The 27,900-nt window shown below is 47.8% G+C and overlaps 1 protein-coding gene across 2 annotated transcripts; it reads left to right on the top strand.

Annotated features, from left to right (window-relative positions):
- Window positions 1–438: 438 nt before the first annotated feature.
- Window positions 439–27,670, top strand: KPNB1 (karyopherin subunit beta 1). 2 transcript variants are annotated; one of them, XM_074891743.1, is made up of 22 exons: window positions 441–673; window positions 977–1,035; window positions 4,159–4,341; window positions 5,818–6,018; window positions 9,172–9,324; window positions 10,421–10,480; window positions 10,868–10,957; window positions 11,360–11,470; window positions 13,046–13,147; window positions 14,358–14,582; window positions 14,981–15,172; window positions 16,499–16,629; window positions 17,830–17,977; window positions 18,278–18,349; window positions 20,704–20,848; window positions 22,938–23,020; window positions 23,650–23,757; window positions 24,017–24,160; window positions 24,311–24,416; window positions 24,768–24,882; window positions 25,494–25,655; window positions 26,343–27,670. In XM_074891743.1, coding segments are annotated over exons 1-22 (2,631 nt in total). In that variant the 5' UTR covers window positions 441–633; the 3' UTR covers window positions 26,344–27,670. The 2 variants fall into 2 exon arrangements, with proteins under 2 accessions (XP_074747843.1, XP_074747844.1); XM_074891742.1 differs by lacking the exon at window positions 26,343–27,670 and having other exon boundaries at window positions 439–673; window positions 25,494–25,659.
- Window positions 27,671–27,900: the final 230 nt, after the last annotated feature.

Raw genomic sequence — 27,900 nt, 5'->3', positions numbered from 1 at the left:
CGCCTCCGGGGGCAGCAGGGGGCGCTTCCCCGCGGCGCTACGGGCGGAGCCGGCGCCGGGAAACGCCGGTGGGGACCCGCCGGTCCCGGTCCGGTCCCCCGCACCCCCGCGGTCCCCACGTGGCTGCTTCCCTCCCCCCCCTCCCCAGCGCCGCCGGTTCGCCCTTCCCGGCACCGCCCAATCACGGCGGGCGCCGCCGGAAGCCCCGCCCCCGCCCTTCCTTCCCCCCCCTCACCCCCCGTTACCCGCCAATGAACCGCGCCCCGGGCGCCCCCGCCAATAGGAGACCGCGGCGCCGGGAGCCGCCGACCAATGAGCGTGGCGGCGCGGGGCGGCGGGCAGCGGCTGGTATCCCTCCGCCACCCGCCCCGCTCGGTGTGCGCGCGCGCGCCCGCCCCGCTCGCGCGGCCCTTTTCTCCCTCCGCCGCCCGCAGCAGCAGGAGCCGCCGCCGCCGCCGCCCCGCCAGGCCTCCGCGCCGGACCCTCCCTCCGCCGCCTCCGCGGGGCAGGCCCCGGCTTCCTCCCCTTCCCCTCCCTCCCCTCCTCCGGTCCCGGCCCGCCCCGCTTTTCCCCCCCTCCCCTCCTTCCCCCCCTCCCCTTCCCCGCCGGCGCCGGAGCCGCCACGCCGCCGCCATGGAGCTCATCACCATCCTGGAGAAGACGGTCTCGCCGGGTAGGGCGCGGGCGGCGCGGCGGCGGCCTTAGGGAGGGTGGCGGGTAGGCCCCGGCGGGGCCGGGCGGGGCGGGGGCCGCGCACCCCTGGGGCGGCCGAGGCGGCGGTTCCCAGCCCCGGGAGGGCGTGGGCGGCGGCGGGGAAGGCCGCGGGGCGGCCGGGCCGGGGATGGGAAGCGGGGCGGGGAGGCGGGGCGGGGGGGGCCGCGGGGCCCGCTGGCGGCGCCTGAGGGCCGGGCGGTCGGGCCCTGCGCGCCCGCTGACTGACGCCGGTTTCCCCCCGCTCCCCTCCCCTCCCCCGCAGACCGTTCCGAGCTCGAGGCGGCGCAGAAGTTCCTGGAGCAGGCGGCCATCGAGAACCTGGTGAGCGCGCGGGGGCGGCCGGGCCGGGGGCGGCGGGGCCGGTGGCGGGCGCTCCCCTCCCCCCTCCCCCCCCCCCCCCCTCAGCTCCCCGCTCCCGCCCGCCCCGCCCGGCCAGGCCGAACCGCCATAGAGCGCAGCCTACCCTGCCCGCGCCCGGCCGCCGCGCCTGGCCAATAGCAGCGCGTTCTGCGTCTTCACCAACCAATGGGAGCGCGGCGCCGGGCGAGGGGGCGGTGCCGGCTGCGGGAGCGGCCGCGGGCCATGTGCGGCCGCGGCCATCGCTGCCCCGGGCGCCGCCCGGCCTCCGCCGCCGGCCCGGCCGCCTCCCCCTGCACCGCCAGCGGCCCGATGTGCTCCGCACGAGCCGGGGGGGCGGTGGGACGGCAGCACCGGAGCAGCCCCCGGAGCCCAACCGGCCTTGGAAGGGGTGGGGGAGTGAGGGGAGGTCAGGGGGTTGTGGCTTCACCCCGAGCGAAGGGAGCGGAGCCGCGCCTGGAGTTCCCCCCGTCACCTTCTTAAAAAGGACAAAAAAAAAAAAAAAAACTCATAAGAAAGCAAAAAAAGAGGGGGGAAAAAAAAAATCAACCAACAAATCCAACGTCTCATCCCCGGGCTGGAACGGGGGCGGCGAAGTTGAACGGGCGGGCGGCGGAGCCGGGTTTTTGCTTAGTCAAGGCGGTGCCGCAGCTGCTCCGCGGCCCTCGGAGCGGGGAAGGTTCTGCGGCCACCCTGGGCTCTCCCGAGGGCGGCTTGTGCTGGGGGGGGCGGGGGGTTGGCTCCTGGCGTTTTGGTGCTGTCGTTGTCGCAGCAGGCAGAGCTGGTGGCCTTCGGTTTTTAAGCCATTACGGATGCTGGTCTCCACTGGTGGCAGCTGGGAAAGTCACAGAGTCTTTATTTCTGTTGCTCTGGTTTAAGGAGTGTGAGATGCCCCTCAGAATTGGAATTGCGTGGCCTTTGCGCTCAGTGTCAGTTTAGAGTCAAAATTCTCTGAATCGCTGTTTAAGTCTTAGAATCCCCCCGGTGCGGCTGAAGCATCCTGGGCTGTGTTACCTGAAGTATTTCAGGGCGATGTGCTGCAGCAGCTCATGATTCTGGCTTTTCGGCTTTTAAAAGAGCTGAGGGATACACCAATTTTTCATGGTTTCATTTATACTTTGCGCCTTGCAAGAGCCAAATCAAGGCAGTGAGTAGAGGAAGCAGAGCTCGTGCTGGGGCTGAAAATTTGTGCTCTGGCGTGGGATGAGGATGTGGAACCGTGCAGCCTTGGCAGGGGCTGAGGGGCTCCAGGGAGGGTGTGAGGGCAGTTAATGACTCGGCTTTGCGGGAGGATGAGGTGGGAGAGCGAGGATGTGGGGCTGAGGGCTGTTCCCACCGCAGTGCGGGGTGGGTGGAAGAGCTGCAGCCAGCCCGGGGAGAGGGAAGGGGTCGAGACGGGAATGGGCAGGAGCTGCGGAGTCGAGCGAGAGATTCTGCACCCAAGGCTGCAGCCGAGCGCCCAGAGCTGGGAGTGATCTCCCAGTTAGTGGAGATGCACCTGCAAAGCGGATTGTTCTTCCCATCTCCTCCTCCTCCCCGTAGTTAATTTAGACCCTTTTCTGAGATTTTTCACTGGCACTTCTGTAGGTGTGGGAGCTGAGGTCGTACGCATCTGCATTAGCTTTGAGTCTCAAGTCTGGAAAGCTTAATGTAACGCTTCTTATTTTTAGCTAGAATTATTCTTAAAACTCCATGAAAAGACAGGTTTTGTTCGCTAATTTATGAGTGAAAAATCCAGAGATGCTTCTTCACCTTCGCATTTTAGTACGATTTTCTTCTCAAGAGTGGCAACAACACTTTTATTTTGCCCTGTGAACTTTTTTTGAATGGTTCCTCACTTTTAATAAAATCAGAGTACAAAACGTGAGCCATCTTGATGGTTGGTAAGTGATCTGGTGTGGTATATTTGTAGTTTTGTCCATTGCGTTACAATATCAGAGTATTCCTAATGGCTTACACTCATTGGTTTTTGGCCCATCTTTTTGTTTCCAAATTCTGCAATTCAAATGTTAAAGAGTACTGGATAGTCCAACTAAAATTTTTTTGAAGAGCTGCACTTGGTCATTGAAAATGGGAAGTCCAAGGTACTGGATTTATTCTGTTTCTGGTGAACTTTTGAAAGTTAAGTTAGTATTTAAAATGGCTGGTTTTGGTGCACTCATAATCTTTGTATGGACTCTTTAAATTCTGTTACAGAGATTTTTAGAAGTGGCTTCCATATAACTGTATGTTAAACGTTTTCAGGAAAACCGTGTTCCTGCTTGGTGTGAAAGGGTTTTCAGCATGGTGCAGCTGTTTCCACTATTTCCTAGAAAGGTTTTCTTAGTAGGCAAAACGTTTCATAGGGCCAACGAAATGAAAAAGCTTCGCTGCTGAAACTTTAGCTGTATCTTGCACGCAGCGGAAGTCTCTGAAATGTAAAGCTGTCAAATCAGGAAAGGATTTAAATGCGGAGGCATTTCTCACTAGCTCTCACCAAAAGCAAGTGGCACGAATGTCAGGTATTTTTATCCACACGTATGTGCTTTTCATCGGGGCTGATCTTCATGTATGTCTGTGCCCCTTTGATTGCAGAGAAGGAAGTTTATAATCTTACAAACCGATTTGTAACGCACCAAAGGAGCATCTGATTTCACATTTTAATAATTCCTGTGTTAGATTATGGTTTGGGTGTTTGCCTTGAAGCAAGGAAATAAGTAGCAGAGGGTTACTCTTCGCTATGTTTGATATCCATCCAGAAAATACATTTCTTGGTATATGACCCGAGTAGTTTGTTTAAGGGAATACATAAAGCAGGCAGGAGCATGGAAGGTAACACTCTCTCAGGTAAGCTAAAAAAAAAAATCCAGCAAAGTCAACGCCAACTTAACGTGGCTTTCCAGCGGTTCTAATTAGGAGCTTAACGCCCGTAACCTCGGAATAGAGCCGCCGCTGTTGAGCGGTGGCGGCGCTTTGCGGTTGGCTTGGTAGAGAAGGAGCTTCAGGGAGTCGTGGTCTCGTTTTGGTGGGCGATTGGGGTTTTTTTTCCCCCCCTGTCAGCGGGGAGGCGCAGGCAGGGGGGGGTGCTGAGCCCTCCTCTCTCCCCAGCCAACCTTCCTGGTGGAACTGTCCAGAGTGCTGGCAAACCCTGGCAACAGCCAAGTTGCCCGCGTGGCGGCCGGCTTGCAGATCAAGAACTCCCTGACCTCCAAGGACCCCGACATCAAGGCCCAGTACCAACAGAGATGGCTCGCCATCGACGCCAACGCCCGCAGGGAAGTCAAGAACTACGTAAGTTTTGAGACTTTTGGTTCTCCGCTGGTTGTTTTCTCGTTGGGGGCGATGAGCGATGAATGTCTTGTCCATCCTTTTCCACCCGAGGAGGCTTCTGTTGGCTGGCTGCTGCCTTTCATGAGACAGGCAACGTCATCTGTGCTTGCTTGGGTGCTTTGTTGCTTGTGGCATGTTTAATCTGTAGAATTATTAGGGTAAAGAGCCACACAGGCATGAGGCTGCTACTTTTAAATTCACACCTGTAAATACTTTTATAAGGAGCCTCTGAATAGTCTGGTGCAACTGCGGGAGCTAACGGGCTTGGCTTCCCCACTGGGTGATGGCAGCTGGGTTGGCATTTGCTTTTTCTTATACTTGAACAGCTTCCTCAGCTGCTTTACAATCCACATTAACATCTTTGAAGCATAATCTGTGTTGGAACACACGTGTTTACGTGAGGCCTAGCAGATTCTAAGAGTAGAACGTGGTCAAAATTTACAAGTTCCAAATAGGAAAATATATTGTTAAATTTTTCACACAGATGGGGAATTTGCCTGAGGATTCCCGAGCTCTTTGATAGTTAAAGTTCAGGACTTGCGGTGGCAGAACTGGTGGCTTAGTGGGTTTTTGCTAATGGGAACGAAGGTGTGCTTGGATGTACCAGGGTTATGTAATTGGTGCAAGTTGGCCATACGCTTTATAGAACATTTTTGTGTTACTGGAGTCCGTATATCGCAGAAAAAGGTTGGGCAAGTGATGAGGCTACAACATAGTCTTTTATTTATGTTGATGATGGCTACAGGAGAACTTACACTGTTAACAGGAGCTGTCAGATTGCTGCCTGCTGCAGCTAAATAAACCAGTTGATTACTGTTTTCTGTCAAGTAACATTCGAAATAGAGAATTTGTTAAGTGGATATATGGAAAATGGAGATGTATAACTGGAAATGCAGAAACAAATGCATGTCCCTCCCTCCATTATTTTTTTTTTAAAGAAATGTTGCTGATGTATACAAAAAATCATTCTTCTCATTGATTGCAATTAAAACGGAAGAAAATTATTCAGTCCTATTCAGACTGTCTTGGCATAAACAGTCCAGTATTGGGGGCGGGGGGGATTTTTAAACCACAATTTGTTCAGCTTTTGCAATTTTGCTTTATAATACAAGCGGGGAGGAATTGTTCAGTGAGTCATTGTTGCGCGTTATGGCGCACAGCATTGTGTATGGGATTTAAAGGATGTGGTAGAAGTGTGTGTAATCACACAGCTGTATCTCACTTCCTGAAAGGGGCAGCCGTGGCCGAGTTCGTTTCAAACATTATTTGTCCATGGTCACGGCCTCGTTTGCAGCGGGAGAAAGCAGAACGAGCAGACTGCTTTATTGGTCAGGGGTGCGTTGGGAATAACGCCAAGCGAAGGCTTCGGTGGCAAGGCAGCGCCCGTCGCTTCGGTCACCGACACCAAACCCCATCGCCTGCTCGTCTCTCCCGCAGGTTTTGCAGACGTTGGGTACAGAAACATACAGGCCCAGCTCAGCCTCTCAGTGCGTGGCCGGCATCGCGTGTGCGGAGATCCCCATGAACCAGTGGCCCGAACTCATTCCCCAGTTGGTAGCGAACGTTACGAATCAGCACAGTACGGAGCACATGAAAGAGTCGACGTTGGAGGCCATTGGATACATCTGTCAGGATATCGTGAGTGTATTTTAAGTACCGTTTTACTGGGCCTTCCAGTACCTGAAGGGCGCCTACGAGAAGGCTGGGGAGGGACTTTTTACAAGGGGCTGTAAGGATAGGGTGAGGGGTAATCGGTGGAAGTTGAGGGAGGGGAGGTTTAGACTAAATATAAGGAAGAAGTTTTTTACTGGGAGGGTGGTGAGGCCTGGAACAGGTTGCCCAAGGAGGTTGTGGATGCTCCATCCCTGGAAGTGTTCAGAGCCAGGTAGGATGGAGCCTTGAGCAACCTGATCTAGTGGGAGGTGTCCCTGCCATAGCAGGGGGGTTGGAACTAGGTAATCTTTGAGGTCTTCTCCAACCCAAACCATTCTCTGATTCTCTGATTCTCTGATTCTCTGATTCTCTGATTCTCTGATTCTCTGATTCTCTGATTCTCTGATTCTCTGATTCTCTGATTCTATGATTCTATGATTCTATGATTCTATGATTCTATGATTCTATGATTCTATGATTCTATGATTCTATGATTCTATGATTCTATGATTCTCTGTATTACCACGAGTATGCTTTAAGTAATTTAAATTATTGTGAATGTATTTTAAGTATATTTCAAGCGCTGGCCCAGCCTCTCCCCAGCTCCTCTTCTCTTCCAGCCTTTCCTTTCCCACACCTGTACCTAGCAGGCTGCAGTGCTTCCTCGTGCCTGTCTTTTAATACTTGTCTGGAGGATGCCTCTGTGCTGACAGAGCGCTGGGCAGTAAACACGCAAGGATGGTGTCTGAAAGGACTGACCTGCTTTCGCAGCACAAATCCAGGTCATCTTTCATAAGGTGCAGATTTAAGTCTGTCGCTGCGGTCGTACGATGCTGAGGGGTGCTGTTCTACAACTTCAGCTGAGTGTCCAGTTGTGTCAGGTGTTACGGATGAGAAGAGTTTGATTCCTTTCTGTGTTGGGGAAACCTGACAACTCCCTTCATCTTGCATGAGGAGTCCCTTTATTCTTAATTTAGGAATTTTTTGATGCACAGGCAAGAATATTTATCTCTTAGAGGTACCTTCTGCAAAAGGCCTCCCAGTTTTATCAGCGTAGCTTGCAGTATCGCAATGTGTTGCGTCGAGTATCTGATGCAAATTGCTTGCAGAAGCCCTGTGTTCTGTCTGACCTACCACTAAAAAACAAAATTAGCTGCTGCTTTTTTGGTGCCACTGAATGCCTTGGAGAATGTCCGTGTGGCATGTTGCTGGTTGAACCTTGATATAGTTGAACCTCAGGGGTCGGGGTTGGGACTGGCGCTGTTTAACATCTCTGTTGGGGACATGGACAGTGGGATCGAGGCACCCTCAGCGAGTTCACTGACAGCACCGAGCTGTGTGGTGTGGGGGACGCGCTGCAGGGAAGGGATGTCACCCAGAGGGACCTGGACAAACTGGAGAGGTGGGCCCGTGTGAACCTCCACGGTTCAACAAGGCCAAGGGCAAGGTCCTGCCCATGGGTCGGGGCAATCCCCAGCACAAACACAGGCTGGGTGAGGAGTGGATTGAGAGCAGCCCCAAGGAGAAGGACTTGGTGGGGGGTTGGAGGATGGAAAACTGACCCTGAACCAGCAATGTGCGCTGGCAGCCCAGAAAGCCACCCGTGTGCTGGGCTGCATCCAGAGCAGTGTGGGCAGCAGAGCGAGGGGGGGGATTCTCCCCCTCTGCTCCGCTCTCAGGAGATGCCCCTGCAGTGCTGGGTCCAGCTCTGGGGGCACCAACAGCAGAAGGACACGGACCTGCTCAAGTGGGGCCAGAGGAGGCCACGAAGATGCTCGGGGAGCTGGAGCACCCCCCTGTGAGGACAGGCTGAGAGAGTTGGGGGGGTTCAGCTGGAGAAGAGAAGGCTCCGGGGAGACCTTAGAGCGGCCTCCCAGGACTGAAAGGGGCTACAGGAAAGGGGGGAGGGACTCTTGATCAGGGGGTGTAGGGATAGGATGAGGTGTAACAGTTTTAAATTGAAAGAGGGGAGATTTAGATTAGATCTAAGGAAGAAATTCTTCTCTGTGAGGGTGGGGAGGCCCCGGCACAGGTTGCCCAGAGGAGCTGTGGCTGCCCCCTCCCTGGGAGGGTTCAAGGCCAGGTTGGACGGGGCTTTGGGCAACCTGGGCTAGTGGAAGGTGTCCCTGCCTGTGGCAGGGGGGCGGGACTGGATGATCTTTAAGCTCCCTTCCCACCCAAACCATTCTATGGTTGTGTGCTAGTGAGGTAGAAGGAGAAATCTTCTATTTGGTGCTTCCATCAGGCTGCAGGGGATTGGCTTCACTGGGGAGGTTGGTCGCTTCATGAAGCGTCGACGATATAAAAGAGGAAATCTGCAGCTGTATGGGGGGGTGCTCCAGGGCAGGCGTTGGTTGTTACAAGTCCGTGCAAGGCTTGAGTGTGTGTTTCCTTGGGTGGTATGAATCGTTGGCCTCTGGGTTTTTGGTTGCCCTGGCTTGCTGGTTGGGTATTCTGTAACCAATGTCCCTCTTAGAGTTTTGTAGTTTGCCAGTCACATTGTGACACAGTTTGTGACCGTAGTTTGGGAATCTACTGCTGGATAAATTCTGATGTAACAATTAACACCCTTACTTTGGGGATCTTGCAGTCTTTAAATTTACCACAAAGAAAAATTAATCTTTAGTCTATGTTTACACCTTTATTCTTTAAGCCTTGAGTGCTTAAGTTACCTGCCCTTGCTACTGGTCCAGACAAAGTATTTTTGCCATGTGTCTGAAAAAGATTGGCAACTTTACCAATAAAAGTCTCAATCACAACTGCGGGCGTAGACCTTTGCCCAGTATCTAAAGGAATTGGAGATCAGTCAGTGTTTTTTAACTTGCTAATTGAATGAAGTCAAGTAGTCTGCAGCTTGTTGGCCTACTATTTAAACAGTGGAGTTTATTTGGCATTTATGACTTGAATATCTGCAGTATTTGTGCTCCATTCAGTGCTCTCTTTTCTGTCCCAGAAGCTGTAGAGACATAATGGTGTATCAATTCCTTGTACTTGTGTTCTGGTCCTCCCAGTGAACAAAGGGCTTCTTGGCCTTCGTGTCTCAAAACTTGTACTTGTGGATTTCAGGACCAAATCTTTACTTTAAAATATGGAGAAAGCTGTTAAGGTGGCAAATAACTTTATCAACACTTCTTTTAGGATCCAGAGCAGCTTCAGGACAAATCCAATGAGATCCTGACAGCCATCATCCAGGGAATGAGAAAGGAAGAGCCCAGCAACAATGTGAAGCTAGCAGCTACTAATGCACTCCTGAACTCTTTGGAATTCACCAAAGCAAACTTTGACAAAGAGGTGAGGGGATAACAATTCTTGGCCCAAAATGCAAAGGCTGAATCCACGGTCTGTGATGAGAAATCATGCACCACGCTGAGTTTTGATGCATAATTATGTTGCAACTGAGACTTGGATTCATTTCTGTAAATCCGGTACGTTCTCATTGTAATGCAGAAATTCTGTGGAAATCTGCAGAGATTTGTCAATGGAAAGGAAGCATCGTTGATTTTTTTTTTTTTTTTGGATAAATTTGAACTGACCTTAGAGTTTTTAGCCTGTTAGATGCTCTGCTTCCTAATCAAACTCTACTCTATAATGCTGCTGTAAGAGTACGAGCTTGGATCAGCACTTTCTTTCAAGTGGTGTGGCAGCAATCCAGATTTAACTTTGCCTCTGAAAATTGTTGGGGGAGGAAGGTCTGTAAGAGTCTTCAGAATAGGGGCCTCGGAACGAGAGTCTTTTCAGAACAGAGAAATCTATTGATTTTCCTTCTTGGATTAAGTCTGTCCTCTAGGTCTCTACCAGGGAGAATATGAGGGGAGGATGGAATTAATATTGAAGGTCTTTTAATGAAAACTTTCCCCAGTCAACTATTCAGTGGATGTTGATGGGGATCAACTAGAGACCGTCAGGGTTTGAGGTGGGAGGTGCATGATCCTGTTGGGCTGTATTTCTGTTGGGCTGCAGTACTGTAAACAGCCTGGGCGTAAGTCTGTTCCTTCCTACTAAAATGCAAGTATCCAGGAACTTCCCCTCAAGAAATGTATGTCCTGGCTGAGTTCTGAGGTTTCTTGAAGCAATTGCTGAAATCCTTCAGGAAACAGCAGGTTTTTTTTTTTCTTCCCCACCCTGAAAACGTAGTGTCTTGAGTTCTGCTGTATCCTTCTATTTTGGACAGCCTGTTCAGTGCTTTTTAAAATGGAAGCTTGGGATTCCCATTTTGGGGAAAAATGGTTTAAAATACTGCAGTGAATAGCAGCTTGTACTGTTGGTGGATCTTTAGAAGTGCTGTATAAGCGATAGGACTGGTGTAGACTCAAAATCCATCCTCCCTAGGAAGGTTTGCAAAGACTTTTGTAAGGCAGTTCTAATGTTCTTTTATTTCTTCTTCTAGTCCGAAAGGCACTTTATTATGCAAGTAGTCTGTGAAGCAACGCAGTGTCCAGACACAAGGGTGAGTGAAATTAAATGCTTGATTTGCCATTGCACTTCTCTGGAGGAGCTGGCTACAACCTCTAGTATCAACAGTTGAAAAGTGTTACATGAGATAAACAGTGTTGTTAAATTATTGGTGCACATGTAAATACTCAAACAAAATTAGTTTTATACTCTAAGTATTATTTTTGTACTTAGAGAATTAGTACACGACTAGTATTAGTTATACTTAAAGAAGTAGTAAATTGCTAGGAGGATTTAAGCTGCTGCTTGTCAAAGACTGTATTAGGTGTGGAAACTAAATCAGCAGAAAGGCTGGGTTGTTAATCTGTGGTAGGTTACAGCTGTGCTTGGGTTTCAGAGCACTTGGAAAGGTCACATCTTGATCCATTTTCTACTCTGACAGGTACGAGTGGCTGCCTTACAGAATTTGGTGAAGATTATGTCCCTTTATTATCAGTATATGGAGACATACATGGGTCCTGCGCTTTTTGCTGTGAGTACTCAGTTCTCATACCTAGTTGTCTGATCTTTCTGTACAACTTTGTCCTAATCCAAGAGGAAAAGTTTTCTTACGTTCCTGATTTGTTTTCCTTTCTTTGGCTGTGACTGCACGCTGTGAATCCCTCTCCTAGCAAAATCCCTAAAACCCACATCAGACTTGAGACTCCCAAAGTCAGGGCAGTGCAGAGTGCTCGCCTTGCTCTGCAGTCCCCCCGGGGTGCTGACAGCTGATAAACTTCCAAACGAGGAGATGGTTTTCAAGAACAGTAACTCTAGAGTGTGGCAGCTGATTTCAGACAATCCTGAATCTCGTAGCGGCTGGCCAGAAGTTGGGGCACATATTTCAGGAGAAACGACTGGCTAAAACATCCTCTTTTCTTTCATGTTTTTAAAGATAACTATTGAAGCAATGAAAAGTGACATAGATGAGGTGGCTCTACAGGGAATAGAGTTCTGGTCAAACGTCTGCGACGAGGAGATGGACCTGGCCATAGAGGCGTCTGAGGTGAGCTCAGCGGTGACTGCCCGTGATCGTCGCTTTGGGAACTCGTGTCTTTGAACCACGTGTGGAAATCCTCCTGTTCTCCCGAGCGGGATAGCCTAGGAGAGCCCGTCTGAGCCCCTTGTGGGACAGTCGTGGGCCTGTGGTGGGACATTACACAGCTCTGGTGCCGCGGGATGCGCGTCTGTGACAGAAGCTGAGACCGGAGGCTGCGTGAAGCCCGCGAGGCCGGTTGACTCGGGGTGTTACGTGCTGCAGACCTCAGCACGGGGTTGTGGCACCCAGCTTAGCTTGTAGCTGCTGGCTGGGGTACTAGCAGCTGTCTCAGCTATGGTTAATTCATTCCGCTGTTCAAGGTAAATGCGAACTTGTAGCTGAGGGGTGCTCAGGGGCTGCTGTTGGAAATGCCCTTTAATAACCATTTGGGTTATTTTATAGGTTCTGTAGCCTAAGGTAAATTTCTTAGTGTAGCTTGAATATAACCCCTTTTTCTTACTAGATTAGATCAGGATGAACTGCCTTTTCAAGTGAGAAAAATAGTTTTAATGCCAGCCTGGCTGGAATTAAAACTACTTGAGATAAAGATTCTCTGACAGGTTTGATGAGAACGCACTGAGACATACAAGTGCTGGTTTTCTGCAAACGGTACGTGACAGTTACCTGATTAATTTTTAGCATTCAGAAGTCAGCTCAAGCTACTTCTGTAAGGTGAACTGAAATGTGCATTAAGCGTGTATACTAGGCACAGTATAATACCAGAAAATTCTCAGTATCATGAAAATCTTTGAGCTGTTGCTTCGTTAAGACAGCATCTTGAATCGTTGAGAAACAGGTTGAGAGCGTTTCTTGAATTACCTGCTGTCTTGGAGGCCTAGTGGATTCTGTTAGCTGATGTGTAAGATTTTTGGGGTCTGTTACAGGTGTGAGGGACTTAGTCCTACCCCAGTGCGCAAAAAGATTGATCGCATTCTGTATAATGCATTATTTATGAGTTAAGTATAAAATTATGGCATGAAATAAAAGTAATCGTTATCGCTTACAACGGATGGGGCTGGAGATGAATTTGGGGTATTGTTCTGCATGCAGATGTTGTTTGCATAAATTAGCTGTAGAGATCAATAGTAGCTTAAACTTTGAAGGGCTCCAGATGAATCATATCCATCTTTAAAAGTAGCTAAATATATATTTATGTTGAAAGCCCAAAGCAAGGACAGCAAGGATAAAAGGACAGTCAGCAGCACGTAGGTTTAGTTTATACGCTGAAGACCTTTTGCTGCTTCTGCTTGGGGTCACTTGTTAATTATACATAACTGCAAACTGAAAATATTTATATTTGTACCACGTGAGGAGGGGCTCTATACGTGTATGGAATGGCACATTGAACTTGCTTATTGAATATTTAACTGGGCCTGGTCCAGGGTGTCCTTGAGGTTCCTGTCTGTTACGGTAACTTAAGGTTTGTGTTGGGAAGGAGAGGAAGGCGTGCAAAAAAGAAATTTGTATCTCCTGGAGTTCATAATTCGGACCTCATGCCTATATAGCCACTGAGAATCATTCTGTAACCTTTTTTTTTTCTAGGCAGCAGAGCAAGGAAGGCCTCCAGAGCACACTAGCAAATTTTATGCAAAGGGAGCGCTACAATATTTGGTCCCAATTCTAACACAAACGTTAACAAAACAGGTGAGTTGCAAAGTCCCTGGTGCCTGTTGAAAAAGCCGTACTGTGCCTCCTTTAGATCGTGGGACCGTGCTGCTGAATGAGCAGCAATTGTCCGCGGTGGTCGTGGCTCCCTCGCACGGGTGACTTCACATACGCTTGGTCCCAAAGGTGCTCTGGGTCCCCTTGGGTGGTTCTTAAGGGTGCTCTTGTTGGGAGCCCCCGTGGTGGCAGCCCTTGGTCTGTGATGAGACATCATGCACCACTCTGACTGGATGATGCATCCTTCTGTAGGGCTGAGACTGTCAGGCTGCCTGCAGTGTCATTCTTATGCTGAATTCTCTTAACACACGCTTGTATTTCTGGTTTCTGAAGAGGTTTGATAGTTATCTGTATTCCTAATGAATTGTTTGAGAAATTAAAACCAATATACAGTCTCTGCGTCATTAGAGATCCGATTTCTGGAATTCTTGAGCTTTACTTTTTGAACTGTGAAGTCCATGTTTATTTAGTACCTATTAAGCACTTCACAGGGATTTGTTTGGACTGTGTTTCACAGCCTAATCAAAATTAATGGAATCACTTGCTACAGCAGGTCTAATTATAAAATAAAACTGTTAATTAAGCCGTACAGGACGGAGTTCATTTGGCTTACTGCAATGCACTGGGAAAATGCTTGGTGCTCTTAGCGAAATCAGGGAATTGTTTCCCTGTTTGTTTTGTATCGCTGTCCGCTTGGATGCGGAGAGTTTAAATTGCAGGAGGTTCTAAAGTGCTTGTTAAAATGGGAAAGATAAAACAGATAAGAGAATCACAGGTACACGGCTTCAAAGGAGTTTGGTAAGTGGCTGAGCTAACAGTCGGGGGCGGCGGGGAGGAAGAAGCTATTTAACTGGTGCAGCGGGGCCACTCCGCCAGGCGATGGCATGGATCAAAGGAACAAAATCTCAACCTAGATGAGAGAGAAGCAGTTTGGAAGATGTATGAGGCTACTGTAGGTGCGTCAGGAAAGAGCTGGCAGCCTTACACCGGGATGGAAAGGTACAGATGATGCAAGTAACTCAGGTTGCCTCTCTGTCAGAGGTGCAGCTCGTACTTCCAGACCTGAATTAATTTCTAAATATAACACCTGGTAGTAAGGCAATGCTACTTGCAGTAGATCCAACAGGATGCCCCTGCCTGTGGTAAGGGATATTTTCCCCCAGGCTGACCAGGGCTGCTGTTCTCCTCCTAGGATGAAAACGATGATGACGACGACTGGAACCCCTGCAAAGCAGCAGGCGTCTGCCTCATGCTCCTGGCGACCTGCTGTGAAGATGACATTGTTCCTCATGTGCTGCCCTTTATTAAAGAACACATTAAAAATCCAGATTGGCGATACAGAGATGCAGCGGTGATGGCTTTTGGGTGCATTTTGGAAGGACCAGAGCCTAACCAGCTCAAACCACTAGTCATACAGGTAAGACCCATTGTGTTTTCTTGGAGCAAAAACTTTCTGGTTTATTTGGAGGATGACGCCTGCTTTGCACATTGTTCTTAATCTGAGGAAAAGCAAAAGGATGACTCCTTTTAGTCATGTTTTAGTGAGATTTGTTGGGCCCAGGGCAGGTTACATAGCTCTGATTCATGGGGACATGCAGGGCTTCAGAATACCTGACTCCAGGCGCCTCAGTCTTACCCCCTGGGAAATAACTTTATGAATCTTAAAATGTGAGAACAGTGGTCAAACTGGATCTAAACTGTCCTCCCCTCTCCAATCTACCATGAACTCGTAGAGAATACGTCAACGGTGGCAAATCCATATGTCCATATATTGAGTATGATCACATCTTTCTCCTGACTGCAATCATGTTCTAGGCGATGCCAACTTTAATAGAACTAATGAAGGACCCCAGTGTTGTGGTTCGAGACACAACGGCTTGGACCGTGGGCAGGATCTGTGAGATGCTTCCTGAAGCTGCCATCAATGACATTTACCTCGCTCCGCTGCTGCAGTGTCTGATGGAGGGGCTGAGCGCCGAGCCCAGAGTGGCCTCCAACGTGTGCTGGGTAAGGCAGACCCTTTGCTGGGGGACGTGATGAGTTTGTCAGCAAGGGGGATGCAGCTCACGTTCATACGTAGGTGTGTATGCACACATGCAGATTTATACTTGCACTTAAATGCGTTTCAGGGATGACTCGTGGCTCGGTCATCCAGCACACACAACTGTTAACTGTTATCTCAAGTCTGTTTTGTGGCTCTGGTAGGAAAGGATAAAGGAAGAAATGGATTTTAAGGACAAAAATGCTAATATGCACTGAGTTTAGAAGTTGCCTTTGGTTTGAAAAGGCTACGGGAACTGTCCTTGATAACAACTGTGATAGCTGTTTAGAAAAGGTGTGCTGGGATTTTGCTTTTTTTATTGGGGGCAGCTGTATTGCCGCCTTAATCTTCCAGGAGAGACAGGATACCTTGTTTCCCATTACCTAAGGCTTCTTCCATAGTGGTTCCAGAGCTAAATTGAGGAGCAGGGAATTTTTTTGTTCACTTACAGAGCTGCAGTCCCTGGGGTTGATTTGCTACCTTCAGTTGTAGCCTCGTCTTGATGCATGTCTACTACCAAGTAGCATATCTGATCTTTCACTATAAAGAGGATGTGTCCCTTACTGCCTTTTAAGAGAGCTGCTCAATGAGAATTGAGTTAGAGATGAGTATTTGCATGTCAAAACAAGTTGTAGAAATGACAGAATTTGTTCTCTTAGTATTCCAGAGGTTTGAAGACTTCTAGTCAGCACGGAAGCTTTTCCCCAGTACGTTGATCCTGGCAAAAGTCCATGTAGCTGTGGCTTTTGTCTTCTGAAGATGATGACTACCATACGTTTTTAGATTGAAATGAAAATCAGGAGGCTTTCAACTCTTCTAATCCACCTGTCTCTCAGAGCAGCTAAAATTACTCTGCAGTGGGGGATTTGAGCAGTCCACAGCCGTGTCTAAACCAGGATTTTAACTTGTGGTGATGATGATGGATAGTGGGTAGAATCTGTTAATACCCTGCGAGAGTCAAGCAATCTGCCTTTATTCAGTTTGATTCTTGACAGGTACCAGTCGCTCAGACCAGTAACACCGTGCAGACGTCTGACTGCAGACAGCGTCGCTGCCTCGCGTGTTTCTGTTGGGTTTTAAGTCTTTCAAATTTTCAACGCTGTTGTACCAAATTTTGGTGCAGTAAAAATTAGCTGTTCATGAAGGGAGCTGTTAATCTTGTACATTTGGGGTGTGTTTTGGGTTGTTTGGGTTTTTTTTTTTTTTGTTAGAATGGAAACTGTTGGAATATGTTTCTGGACTTGTGAGGGTAAACTCATTTGAGTAATAGCAACGGTGGTTCTGTGTTTCAGGCCTTCTCTAGTCTTGCTGAAGCTGCCTATGAAGCTGCAGATGTAGCTGATGATCAGGAAGAACCAGCAACCTACTGCTTATCCTCTTCGTTTGAGCTAATAGTTCAGAAACTTCTGGAGACTGCAGATAGGTAACACTAAACCAGCTGGCTTAAGCTCTACAAAGATGCTTTTCGTGTTACTTCAGGCTGTTGGTCCTCTTTCTCTTGCAGCTTAGATCTGAATGGTGTTTTTCAGAACCAGGCTTTTTTGGTATCACATGGAATATAGAATGCTAATCCCCAGGAAGAAAGCTATTCACACAGAATAATTTCTCAGCATTTTGTCCGTATCTGCTTTTAGTAAGTCTGGGGTTTCCTCCAAGAGTGTCTCTTCCATGTTTTACTTTGAAGTCTCCGAGCACAGTTTAAGACTGTGCACATCTTTGTACAGTATTCAAGGTTGGCTACAAGGCCACTGAATAATTAGGATTCAGCAAGACATAATTAGAAATCTGTGTGTATCGTACAGTTAATTTTACTCTGATTGTTTAATGCTGTGGTTGTTGCTGTGGTGTTACATCCATTTACATTAGCACCAGGTACTCCCAGAAGAGCCGAGGACCTAGTTAGGCTAGATGCTGTCCTTTTCCCAACCAACTTGAAATATAAATAGACGAGGCAAAATATTTTTCTCAGTTCTGCAGATGCAAAAATAGAGGTAATGCTGAAGTCATATTCTGCCTTGAAGGTCGCATAAATCTTGACAGCTCAGAGTTCAATCCTTGGATCAGTTCAATCGTCAGTTGAAGCCTTTTGCTGCAGGACTACTTCTTCTTAAACGGTGTCCCTGTCTGAACAGTTCAAAGTCGAAACTCTTCCTGTCTAATTTACATCCCACCAGAAGCGTAGTGTCTAGCTCAAGGCTCTGAAGCCCATCAGTCATCTTAGCATAGATCTCAGCTGTCTTTATTTCAAATTTAACACCCTCACCAACATCTCGGAGGGATGTCAGGGGTAGTAATGTATGCTGCTCACCTCTCGAGACCATCCCTTCCCAGGCAGGATAACAGCACACTGGAAGATGTGGGTTTGAGGCTTTTTCTGCTCCTGTACTTGCTGCCAGTGACTGCAGATATTGGAAGTCATTATTAATAGCAAATGAAAAAACGTTCTAAAAGTGGCTTCACAAATTTCATTTACTTTCAAGTCTTGGAATACAGGGATGCAAGTGCTTCTGCTTGTCACAACACTAAAATTTAGCTGTTGCTGATTTACTAAAAAAAAAAAAAAAAGTCTGTTTCTAGGCAAGCCTGAGCACTGGGAGCTGCAAATATATTCCTTCTGTTACAGGCCTGATGGACACCAGAATAACTTGAGGAGTTCTGCATATGAATCTCTGATGGAAATAGTGAAAAACAGTGCCAAGGACTGTTACCCTGCTGTCCAAAAGACAACCCTGGTCATCATGGAACGACTCCAGCAAGTGCTGCAGATGGAGGTAGGTAAACCTGAGGTTTAAACCCCCGGGGTTTAAGGAAACTAAGTAGGTGTGATGGTGCTGTTGTGCTGTGGCTTCATCTGGTGTAGAAAAATGAGTTTTGTTGCTGACTGTGTATATTATGTTATAATGCGTTTATCTACCAAAAAAATACAAAGCCTCTGAGCAGTACCTCTTGTCTGAAATTTGACGAAATAAATATTTAAAATTGAATCTCTGCAGCTCGTAGTGCTGTCAAAATCTGCTGGATTTGCGTGGACTGCGATGCAGGCTTTTCACATGTGGGGGTTTGTTTTTCAGTCTCATATCCAGAGCACTTCCGATAGAATCCAGTTCAATGATCTTCAGTCTCTCCTTTGTGCTACTCTACAGGTAAGTTCCTGTCTCCTGCGTTGTGCTTATGGGTAAAAGGGGATTTTAGAGACAGTTCTGTGCCCCCCAGGATGCGGGTTTGGTTCTGTTTATGAGATCTGAATGAGGAAATTGGATCTTGTGTCCCAGCTGACATGTGGGAGGTGATACAAGGTTCAGAAGGCTTCAGTGGAGTACAACTTATAAAATTTAGGGCAATATGAATAAAGAACACTGTATGTGGCGTGTTAAATATTGTATTTGCTTTCAGATTGGCTGTTAGGTTTGCTACAGGCTGAACAGTCACTTTGGTTGGCACAGAAAAAAACCCATAACGGCTTTAATTTGTTCATCTGCCTCTTGTGGTTGGTGTTCTTATTTAAAATGGCACTAATTAAAATGCACTGAGTGTCCTTGAAATTAAACATCTGGTAATGAACACTCCATGTGACTTGGAGTACTAGTGCATTTCAGTTCCTTGCTTACTCCTACGAAGTCTACTGAAAACAGCCACTTTTTTTCCCAAAAAAAACTGTTGAGGAGGTTCATCAGACCTTCCTTCTGAACTAGGTGGTGTGTGATAGCGCAGCTTCCCTGTTTGTGCTGCAGGAGGGGTGGTTCTGTGCTGTCAAGCCTAGCTTATTAACACTTACAAGGCGCTGCTTTAAAACTATGATAGACGTAAATTCAGCATCAGTGCAGCTCAGGAGAAGAAAGGAACGTTTTCTTCAGGAGTGGAACAGTACTATGTAACTGAAATAAAAGCAGAGCAGAGTATCTACCTCCACTCAGATTTATTCTGTTGTTGGGTGGTGTTACCCCTTCTCTGCAGTTTGTTTTTCCCGATTAGCCCAGGGAGCCTTTTCCTTGCCCACAGGTAGCTGCCTGCTTCCCATTCTCCTGAGCGAGGTTAGGAGGTCTCCTGGGTGTTGTCTCCAGGTTGTTTTGAGAAATCATTAACTTCATCCTTCTCGTTCAAAAGCCCATAGCATCAGCTGTTACTCTCACTCTCCAATTTTTAGGGTAACTCTTCAAATAATGGGTAGATGGGAATAATCTGTCTTTATGGTGGGCTTTAACGGGGAGACTTCAGTATCTAGAATCTTCTCCTTTTGGCACGGTGTGATCACTGATCTCTTTCAGGACAGCTTTGTTTGCCTGTGGGAAGTGTAGGACAGGTGGAATTAAACTGCTAGTTCTAATTTGTAAATGTGTGTTCCTTCATTAGTGCAAAATCTGTACCTTAAGTGTTTACAGTAGTTGCAGCAGATACTTAAATACCACTAAGTAAAAATCAGGAGGGAGATTTTTTCGGGGTTACGTATTCAGATATACTAATTTGTTACATGCTTGTTCTCTTCTGGAAATACAATTATGAACATCCAGCAGAGGAAGAACATTTGTTAGTATTTAAAAGGAATGAGAAAATCAAGACCGATTATTTAAACAGTCAAAGTCAATCTCTTTGGAGTGACTCAGTTTGAAGAATCAGACTGGAAATAATTATTCCCCTCTGCAGGTTAAGGAATCAGTCTTTCTCTTTTCATAGGAAATGCAAATGGATTTTAAATAAGGCTACATCAAAGCTGTGTTCTGTAGTTCACATGCTGGAAGAGGCGGTCAGAACGTACAGCAGGAGCAGGTGGAGGTTAGGCTCAGGTGTTTACCTGCGGTGTTTCCTTGGCCCTCCTGCTCCCTGTAACGTGCTGGATAACACGGAGCACGCGTGTGCTCGCCAGCCTGCTCGGCTTTACGTAAGGCTGCCTCTGCTCTCTCCAGAAATCAGTCCTGCTTTTCAGACACCTCGGTACTAAACGTGTTCCTGCAAACGTATTGTGCATCGGTTGTATGTTAATTTATTCTCCGTTCATCCTGGGTGTAGGAGAGGTTTAGCTGCAGTTAGCAGTGAGGACATGCTTCTGTCGTAGTTTAACAACTGGCATTTCTGAAGTTTTAATTCTGTGGTTTAGAAGCAAAGCTTCCATGCAGCCCATGCTTGGCAGTAAGAGATTGCAGTCACATTGCTGTGATGGAAAAGGGCTTTTTTTTTTTAATAGGGCCAAATTTGGGCTGCTCACATTTAATGCCAGCTTACAAATGGAAAGCCCAGAGAATAGCCTATGCAGCAGGAAAGGTAAATTCAGCTTGTTCTGTAGCTGGAAAATTGAATGCAGCTAAAATGAATGGGACTTTGCACTTGCACTGACAAAGCATATTTCTGCAGCGACAAAGTTCAAACAGCAGCTTCCTTTTTAGCAGCCCAACGTGGTCACGAGCGTTGGGGATGTAAAGGCACGATCCAGCCTCGCAGAGATGGAAGCAATTACAATTTTTTTTTTTTTTTTTTTTTTTTTTTTTAATCCCTTCCCACCCAGAACGTCCTCCGGAAGGTCCAGCACCAGGATGCTTTGCAGATCTCCGACGTGGTGATGGCATCTCTGCTGAGAATGTTCCAGAGCACGGCGGGCTCGGGGGGCGTGCAGGAGGACGCCTTGATGGCGGTCAGCACCCTGGTAGAAGGTCTGTACTGCGCTGCAGAGCGAGGTCGTGTTCGGGGGGAGGCAGAGCTGGGACAGAACTGGTTTGCTTCCTTCTCTTTTTGACTATGTGATGAAAAATATTACTGCTTCCTGGTTTTGGTTGAGGTATGGTTTTGACCACACGTCTCGCCACATCTGTCTGCAAAGCTGGTTCCGCTAGACTGTGTTTCATGAATGGTTTGTTTTCTGTTACTAACGTAGCTACAATGCAAATTCTGCTAAAAAAAAAAAAAAAAAAGAAATAACCCTAGTGCTACTTTGTACAGTGCCCAGCACAATGGGAACCTGATCTCTTTGTGCTGCTGCAGGACAGATTGAACGTTATCTTAATGATTCATCCTTGCCGCTGCCTGTGACCCGTGGTTGTTTCGTGGTGTTTTGTCAGCGGTGGATTTACAGTCATTGTTCTTGTTTAAAAGAAATCACGGTGGCAAAGATCGGCGTTAGAGTGGGTCAGAATGGGCGAAGTAAAATAAAATTTGGGTTGTGGCGTTCCAGGCGGTTTGAGCTTCACGGCTCAGGTTTAGAAAGCGGTGGCTGTGGCATCGTCTGGAGCTCTGGGAACACGCTCTGCTGTCACATGGGTGTGAAAGCTGAGGTGCTGTTGGAAGTCTGTCTGTAACCTCGTTGCCTAACGCTCCTGCCTTACCTCTAATAAAAGCCGTGCGTGATTTGGTAACGGGCCTGGGGGAGATCTGTTCATAGAGAGGCTCGTTTGAGTCTTCCTTTTTCCCCCGAGGCTGTTACCCTGGCACCCTGCGAGGGCCCGAGCAGGCGACGGGACCCGTTTCTAGTGGGAGCACGTGCCTGATGGCCCTGAGAACACGGGACACCTCCTAAGTGCAGCAGAGTCAGTTTTGGCTTTTTGCAGTAGCCCCTTCCAACACCAGCGGGTTTTGGAGAGCCGGCCTTTGACAGGAACCCCTCTGACTGCTCTTGGGAATGTTTAGTGGGATTGTGTGAGGAAACTGGGAAGTGAACTGGGCTGAGGGAACTGGGAGCGTTTAGTCTGGAGAAGAGGAGGCTGAGGGGAGACCTCATGGCCCTCTCCAACTGCCTGAAAGGAGGGTGCAGAGAGGGGGGATGAGTCTCTTGAGCCAAGGAACCAGCAGCAGGACAAGAGGGAATGGCCTCAAGCTGCGCCAGGGCAGGGTCAGACTGGCTCTTAGGAAGGATTTCTTTGCAGAAGGGGCTGTTGGGCGTTGGAATGGGCTGCCCAGGGCAGGGGGGGAGTCCCCATCCCTGGAGGGGTTGAAGAGTCGGGTTGAGCCAGCGCTGAGGGATCTGGTGGAGTTGGGAACGGTCAGGGTGAGGTTCGTGGTTGGACTGGAGGAGCTTCAAGGGCTTTTCCAACCGAGATGATCCTGGGATTCTGTGTGAATGAGAAGGCTGAGTGGGATCATTGCAAACTAACCAGGAAGTGCCAGTGAAAGCGTGTATCCTCTTGGGACAAAGACCTCTTCACTTTTGGATAGATGAGTCTGCATGCATGATCTCAGTGATGCAAGTGACTTGGAGAAGGTAGGAGTTGGCAGAGAAGAGCAGAAATACTTTACTTCAAATATTGCTTAAGTAGAAACATACTGAAGAGTGCCCTGCTTGAACCACACGGCTCTGAAGAGGTGGGGCAGCTGTTTCCAAAAGGCAGAGGTTACAGCTGGTAGGGCAGTAAAGCTGCCTGAAAAGGTGTGGAGTTTTCAGCTGATGCAAAGCACCGCGGCGGTGCCAAACCCTGTCTGGTGTGTGCTGCCACGTCCCTCTCCCTGCTGGGTCTGCTCAGTCAGGAAGATCTCAACATCCTTTCTGAGCACAGGGAGGGGGGTGTCTTGTCTTCAGAGGCCTGCGAGGAATTGAGCGCTTTCGGATCTGTTTAGTCCAGACAGACACGTTTCACTGATGCTCAGTTTTTATGTGATGCCTAGTGGAGAATTGATTTGTTGTGCTTCTGTGGACCGTACAAGTTCTGGGTTTGGGTGGAATATAATGGTGGATTTCTGTTTTGTTGAACTCCAGCAAATACATTGTAGGTTGCGATTTTTTTTTCTAACTCGAATATTTTCCACGCACAGTCTTAGGTGGAGAGTTTCTGAAGTACATGGATGCCTTCAAACCGTTCCTTGGCATTGGACTGAAGAACTATGCTGAGTACCAGGTAGAGGTCAAACCAGGCAGCCCAGTGTTCACAATCCCTAAATTCTCATCTGCTGGCAGATGCTGAGTTCAGCAGGTGTGCATCTGTAAAACACCACAGCTTCTGTGCTGAAACCACAATTGGAGCCCCATAGACTTTTCTCTAATTACTGGCTGCACACACAAATTTAGACTCTCTTCTATTTAAATTCAGCAGAATGCCTTCGTTGCCTTGACACCTGTGTTTTCACAGTGGCTGTATATTAGTCGTCCTTGATGAGGAAAGAGGTTGGTGCTGGCTGTGAATTTCCATTAGAAGGTCAAGTGGTACCTAGCGGGGGGCAGATGTTTTAGACCACCTGGCTCCTGAATTTGGCAGCGTTTGTTCAGACCAAGTACCTGTCACTTTGTTGGCCTCTGGATCTCTTGCCCTCCCCCTTGGCGAAGCGAGGTCAGCTCTCTGCAGCTCTGTGACACAAGTGGTTAAGGAAGCAGGGACTCAGCTGCTATATATGAGGGTCGTTATTCTCGGTGGTTTAATGGCAGCAGACTCTCACCACTACTTAGTGCTTTAATAAGCCGAAGCTGTAAGGATAGAGTGTGGAAGACTGACTCACTGGGTGGGTGTCTTACTTGCTGTTCTATTTGCAGGTTTGTCTGGCTGCAGTGGGCCTGGTTGGTGACTTATGCAGAGCCCTGCAATCCAACATCTTGCCTTTTTGTGATGAGGTTATGCAGCTGCTCTTGGAGAACTTGGGGGTGAGTGTTTACCTTCTCATTAGCCAGTTAGTAACAGTTGGCTTGCACACTGAGAAGAAAGTGGGAGGTGGGAGAAGCAGAAGTGTTAGGCATGCTCTGAAGATCTCATGTTTGACAACTATCTTGCTTACTATTTGAATGGGATCCAAATTTATTGGGGGTAAGGATTTACATTTCAAATAAACAATCTTAATTTATTAGCTCCTCCCCCCTTGAAGAGAAGCGCAACTGAACGTAATGGCGCTGCGATCTCTTCCAGAATGAAAATGTTCATAGGTCTGTGAAGCCTCAGATTCTCTCGGTCTTTGGCGATATCGCCCTTGCCATTGGAGGGGAATTTAAGAAGTACCTCGACGTCGTCCTGAACACCCTCCAGCAGGCTTCCCAAGCGCAGGTTGATAAGGTAAGGCAGCGGTTCCTGCACTGGAATCCTAAAGGAGCGCGGGCTGCTGAGATCCTAAAGGGTGGGGGCACTGAGATCCTAAAGGGTGGGGGCACTGAGATCCTAAAGGGTGGGGGCGGTGCTGAAGGGGCTCTCCTGCTGCCTTTCCAGTCTGACTACGACATGGTGGATTACCTGAATGAGTTGAGGGAGGGCTGCCTGGAGGCGTACACTGGCATCATCCAGGGATTGAAAGGAGACCAAGAAAACGTTCACCGTGAGTACTCCGTCCTGCTGCGGTGCTTCCGTGCCTGACGTGGCAAAGGGAGATAGGAGGAACTCTGCTTGGAGAGGCTGTTTCACGGTTGTTGGCACGACCACGGGCGTATCCTTGTTCGTTCCCTTCCGTGTGGGAGTGAAGGCTCTGCTGCCGTGAGTAGGGACTGGCTGCAGAGCCCTTTGCTGCGCTTCCTCTTCCTCCAGCAGTTTTTCCCCTCCCTATCTCAGATTGCTCTCCTGGGCTCAGATTCTGCCTTTTTGGGGCTATACTGGAATCCTTTTTATACAGGACAGACTATTAAACACAAGCTGTGTTTCACCCTGCTATAGTAAATCTCTTTTCTTTCAGCGGATGTGATGCTGGTGCAGCCCAGAGTAGAATTTATTCTGTCTTACATTGACCACATTGCTGGAGACGAGGATCACACTGATGGAGTAGTGGCATGTGCTGCTGGACTGATAGGGTGAGCACCCCGATCCGATTTCAACTGACAGCACGCTCGTTAGACAGAAGGAAATATTTGTACAACAGCCTTAATATTTGAAGCTGCATTTTTATGGCTGTCAGAAGTATTTAACGTCAGTTCTGGGTTTTTACGGTCTGGTGTTGGCTGTTTAACCCAAGGTGTGAAGTGGTTATGCAGGTGAGGTCCTTTAACTTGACAGGGTGAAAGGCAGCAGGTAGAAGTGAAAGTTGGAGGTGTCTTACAGAAATTCCAGGTCTGGGATTTTTTCAAGGACGGTCTGGGCTTAAAAACAAAACACCCCACCCCTAATTCCCTGGGTATGGGGGAACTCGGGTCGGGGGGGTTTGATCTTTTCTACTGAATTTAGGGAGAGCTGCTGGGAACGTCGAGGAGATCGGTCTTTGGCCAAGAGATTGAATGTCTCTGGTTAGTCACAATTTTAGAAAACTGTTCAGCTCTTCTCCTGCTGAAATTAGTGACCATATGCAGCATTTTAAAAAGGACGTTAGCTGTGAGTCAGATTTCTTTTTGCTAGCGAGAGCTGATCAGAGTGGTACTGGCACATCTGTTTGTGGCACTCAGCCTCAAAGCCTTTCTTTCTTCTTCAGGGATTTGTGTACAGCTTTTGGGAAAGATGTACTGAAATTAGTAGAAGCTAGACCCATGATACATGAACTGCTAACTGAAGGAAGAAGATCCAAGACGAACAAAACAAAAACCCTCGCTACCTGGGCGACTAAAGAACTGAGAAAACTGAAGAATCAAGCTTGGTAAGGGATCACACCCACCTCCTTTTCATGTTGCATAATTATGAAATTGGCTAAACTCCTGAGTCTGAAAGAGACGCTTCGCAAAAGCCTTGTTCTCTAGAAGGTTGCTTCTCATTTATTTTTCTGTAAACAAGCCCCATCTGTGGTCTTGTGTATCAGAACAAAGACAGACCCAGAAACACGGTGAATTGTTTGGCTTTCACGAGACCCAGACGCAGCCCGGAGGGCTTCTGGCGTGGTGAAACGCGGCCCCTTTGCTCGGCGGGGGCGATCCTGCGCTGCTCCAGAGGCCGCGTAACCGAAGCTGCTGCCTCCTCCGTCCTCCTCGGAGTTCGGGCAGCATCTGGACGACGCTCTGAGTCGTCTGGTTTGGTTTCAGCAGTCCTGCGAGGAGCAGGGAGTTGGATTTGATGATCTTTATGGGTCCCTTCCAACTTGAGATGCTCTGAGCTTGCGAGTCCGCTGAAGCACCTTCTAAAAGGAGCAGGTGGTGGAGAGGGGGGTGATGGTGTGTCTGCACGGGGGAGAAGTTTGTTACAGCGTTGTCGCCCCGCCTTGAAGTTCCTTACTGGCCCTATTAGTCAATTTTTCCCACTTAATGCTAATTTTATCTCTGGAATTTGGGCGTTTTGTGGTGTCAGGGTTATTTTTTTGACGGACTCTTTTTTTTTTTTTTTTTGCTTGCAGATCTGTTACCATTGGGATGACACCTGAGACCCCCACTGGAAATCTCCAATCTTTTGAAAAAACCCGGAAGTGAGGAGTGTGCACGGATGCTGAATGTTTGGGAATGAGAGGATGAGTGAGTGAGGCTTGAAACACACCACATTGAAAATCCCGCCACAGCAACAGCAGCAGCGCTGTTAGCGAGCTGAGCACTGACTTGCCTAGAAAACCCGGCGTCGGCCATCTCCGGGGAGAGGGAACGACCGATTTCTGTCCGAGTAACGAGCGAGTCTCTTCTTCCAACAGATCAGGACTAGTTTCTCCGGCGCAGAAGGGGAACGGCCGGTTTGGAGGAGAGGAAACTGGGTTCAACTGTGGTGCTCTTTGTCTGAGGTCTGGCTTTGGCTGCTGGAGGGAGACGGAGCCTGGGTCTCCAGCCGCCCGCTGTAACCTTTGCCGCACGATGCTGTCGGTGCATTGGGATAAAGGAGGGGGTGAAGGATTTTCAGTCTAGGAGTGAGTGTGTGTGAATGAGGCGGTATCCACATTCTCAACTTCAAGTCATTGCAGTTTATCTTTTCCCAAGAAAAAAAAAAAAAAAAAAGGGTTAGCTGTTGCATTTCATAAACTAACCGAAGTTCAGTCTACTGATGCAGCATAAGAGATGTAAAAAAGAAAAGAGGAAAAAAAAAAAAAAAGAAAAAAAAAAAAGGAAAGTCGCTCTTTAGGGCTTTTTATTTTAGGGAAACACTGACGAATGTTCAGAGCTCCCGATCCGAGTGACGCTTTTCATGATCTCGTTTCATCAAAGCGCCTTTCCTTCCTTAATATTGTTCAACTGTGAATGTAGAAATGGGGGAAAAACAAAACTCTTGCGTTAGAGGGAATAGAAATAAATTGTCAAACAAGATTTCAGGCTTAAAAAAAAAAAAAAAATACACAAAAAATACAAACGTTAAGTGCTCCGAATTGGCAGTGAGAACGCAAAGGGAAAGATCTCTCCTGACTTGTACTGTAGCAGCCAGAACACCCACAAAAATTGTGCCAAAGAGTTGAAAAACAAAAATAAAACTTCAGGTAATATTTTGGATTGCAAAATGAGGATAAATTCAATGTTCAAACAAAAATCTGATAAAATGCCATTTGGAAACTGCTTGGCCTTTTGTGCTCTTTATTTGATCAAATTTAATGTGGTATTGGTCTCTTGCTGCACTTCAAAAACAAAAAAAGGAAAAAAGAAATTTATATAAAATATATATATACTGACTTGAGCTTACACAAGGCGGCACTTGTAAAAGGTTATATTTTTCCACTGCAGTTGAAGATTAATAAAATGGTGTCAAACATTCCCCAATACTTCCTTTTTGTATTCTTGGTCTTTCCAGTAAAAGGGGAACCCATTAATGATTTTTTTTTTTTTTTAATAGAGTAGTAACAGTCTGATGGGCAACTCAGAAATGAATTGGCTGTTTACTGCTTCCCCAATCATGCAACATCTTATTTTCACATGAAGGATCAGAATCTCTCATTTCCTCTTAAAAAAAAAAAAAACACCCAACTTTTGCTTTTGAGGAATAGT

The sequence above is a fragment of the Strix uralensis genome, chromosome 22 (genome assembly GCF_047716275.1).
Source record: "Strix uralensis isolate ZFMK-TIS-50842 chromosome 22, bStrUra1, whole genome shotgun sequence".
NCBI lineage: Eukaryota > Metazoa > Chordata > Aves > Strigiformes > Strigidae > Strix > Strix uralensis.
This window is presented reverse-complemented; position numbering and strand designations above follow the sequence as displayed.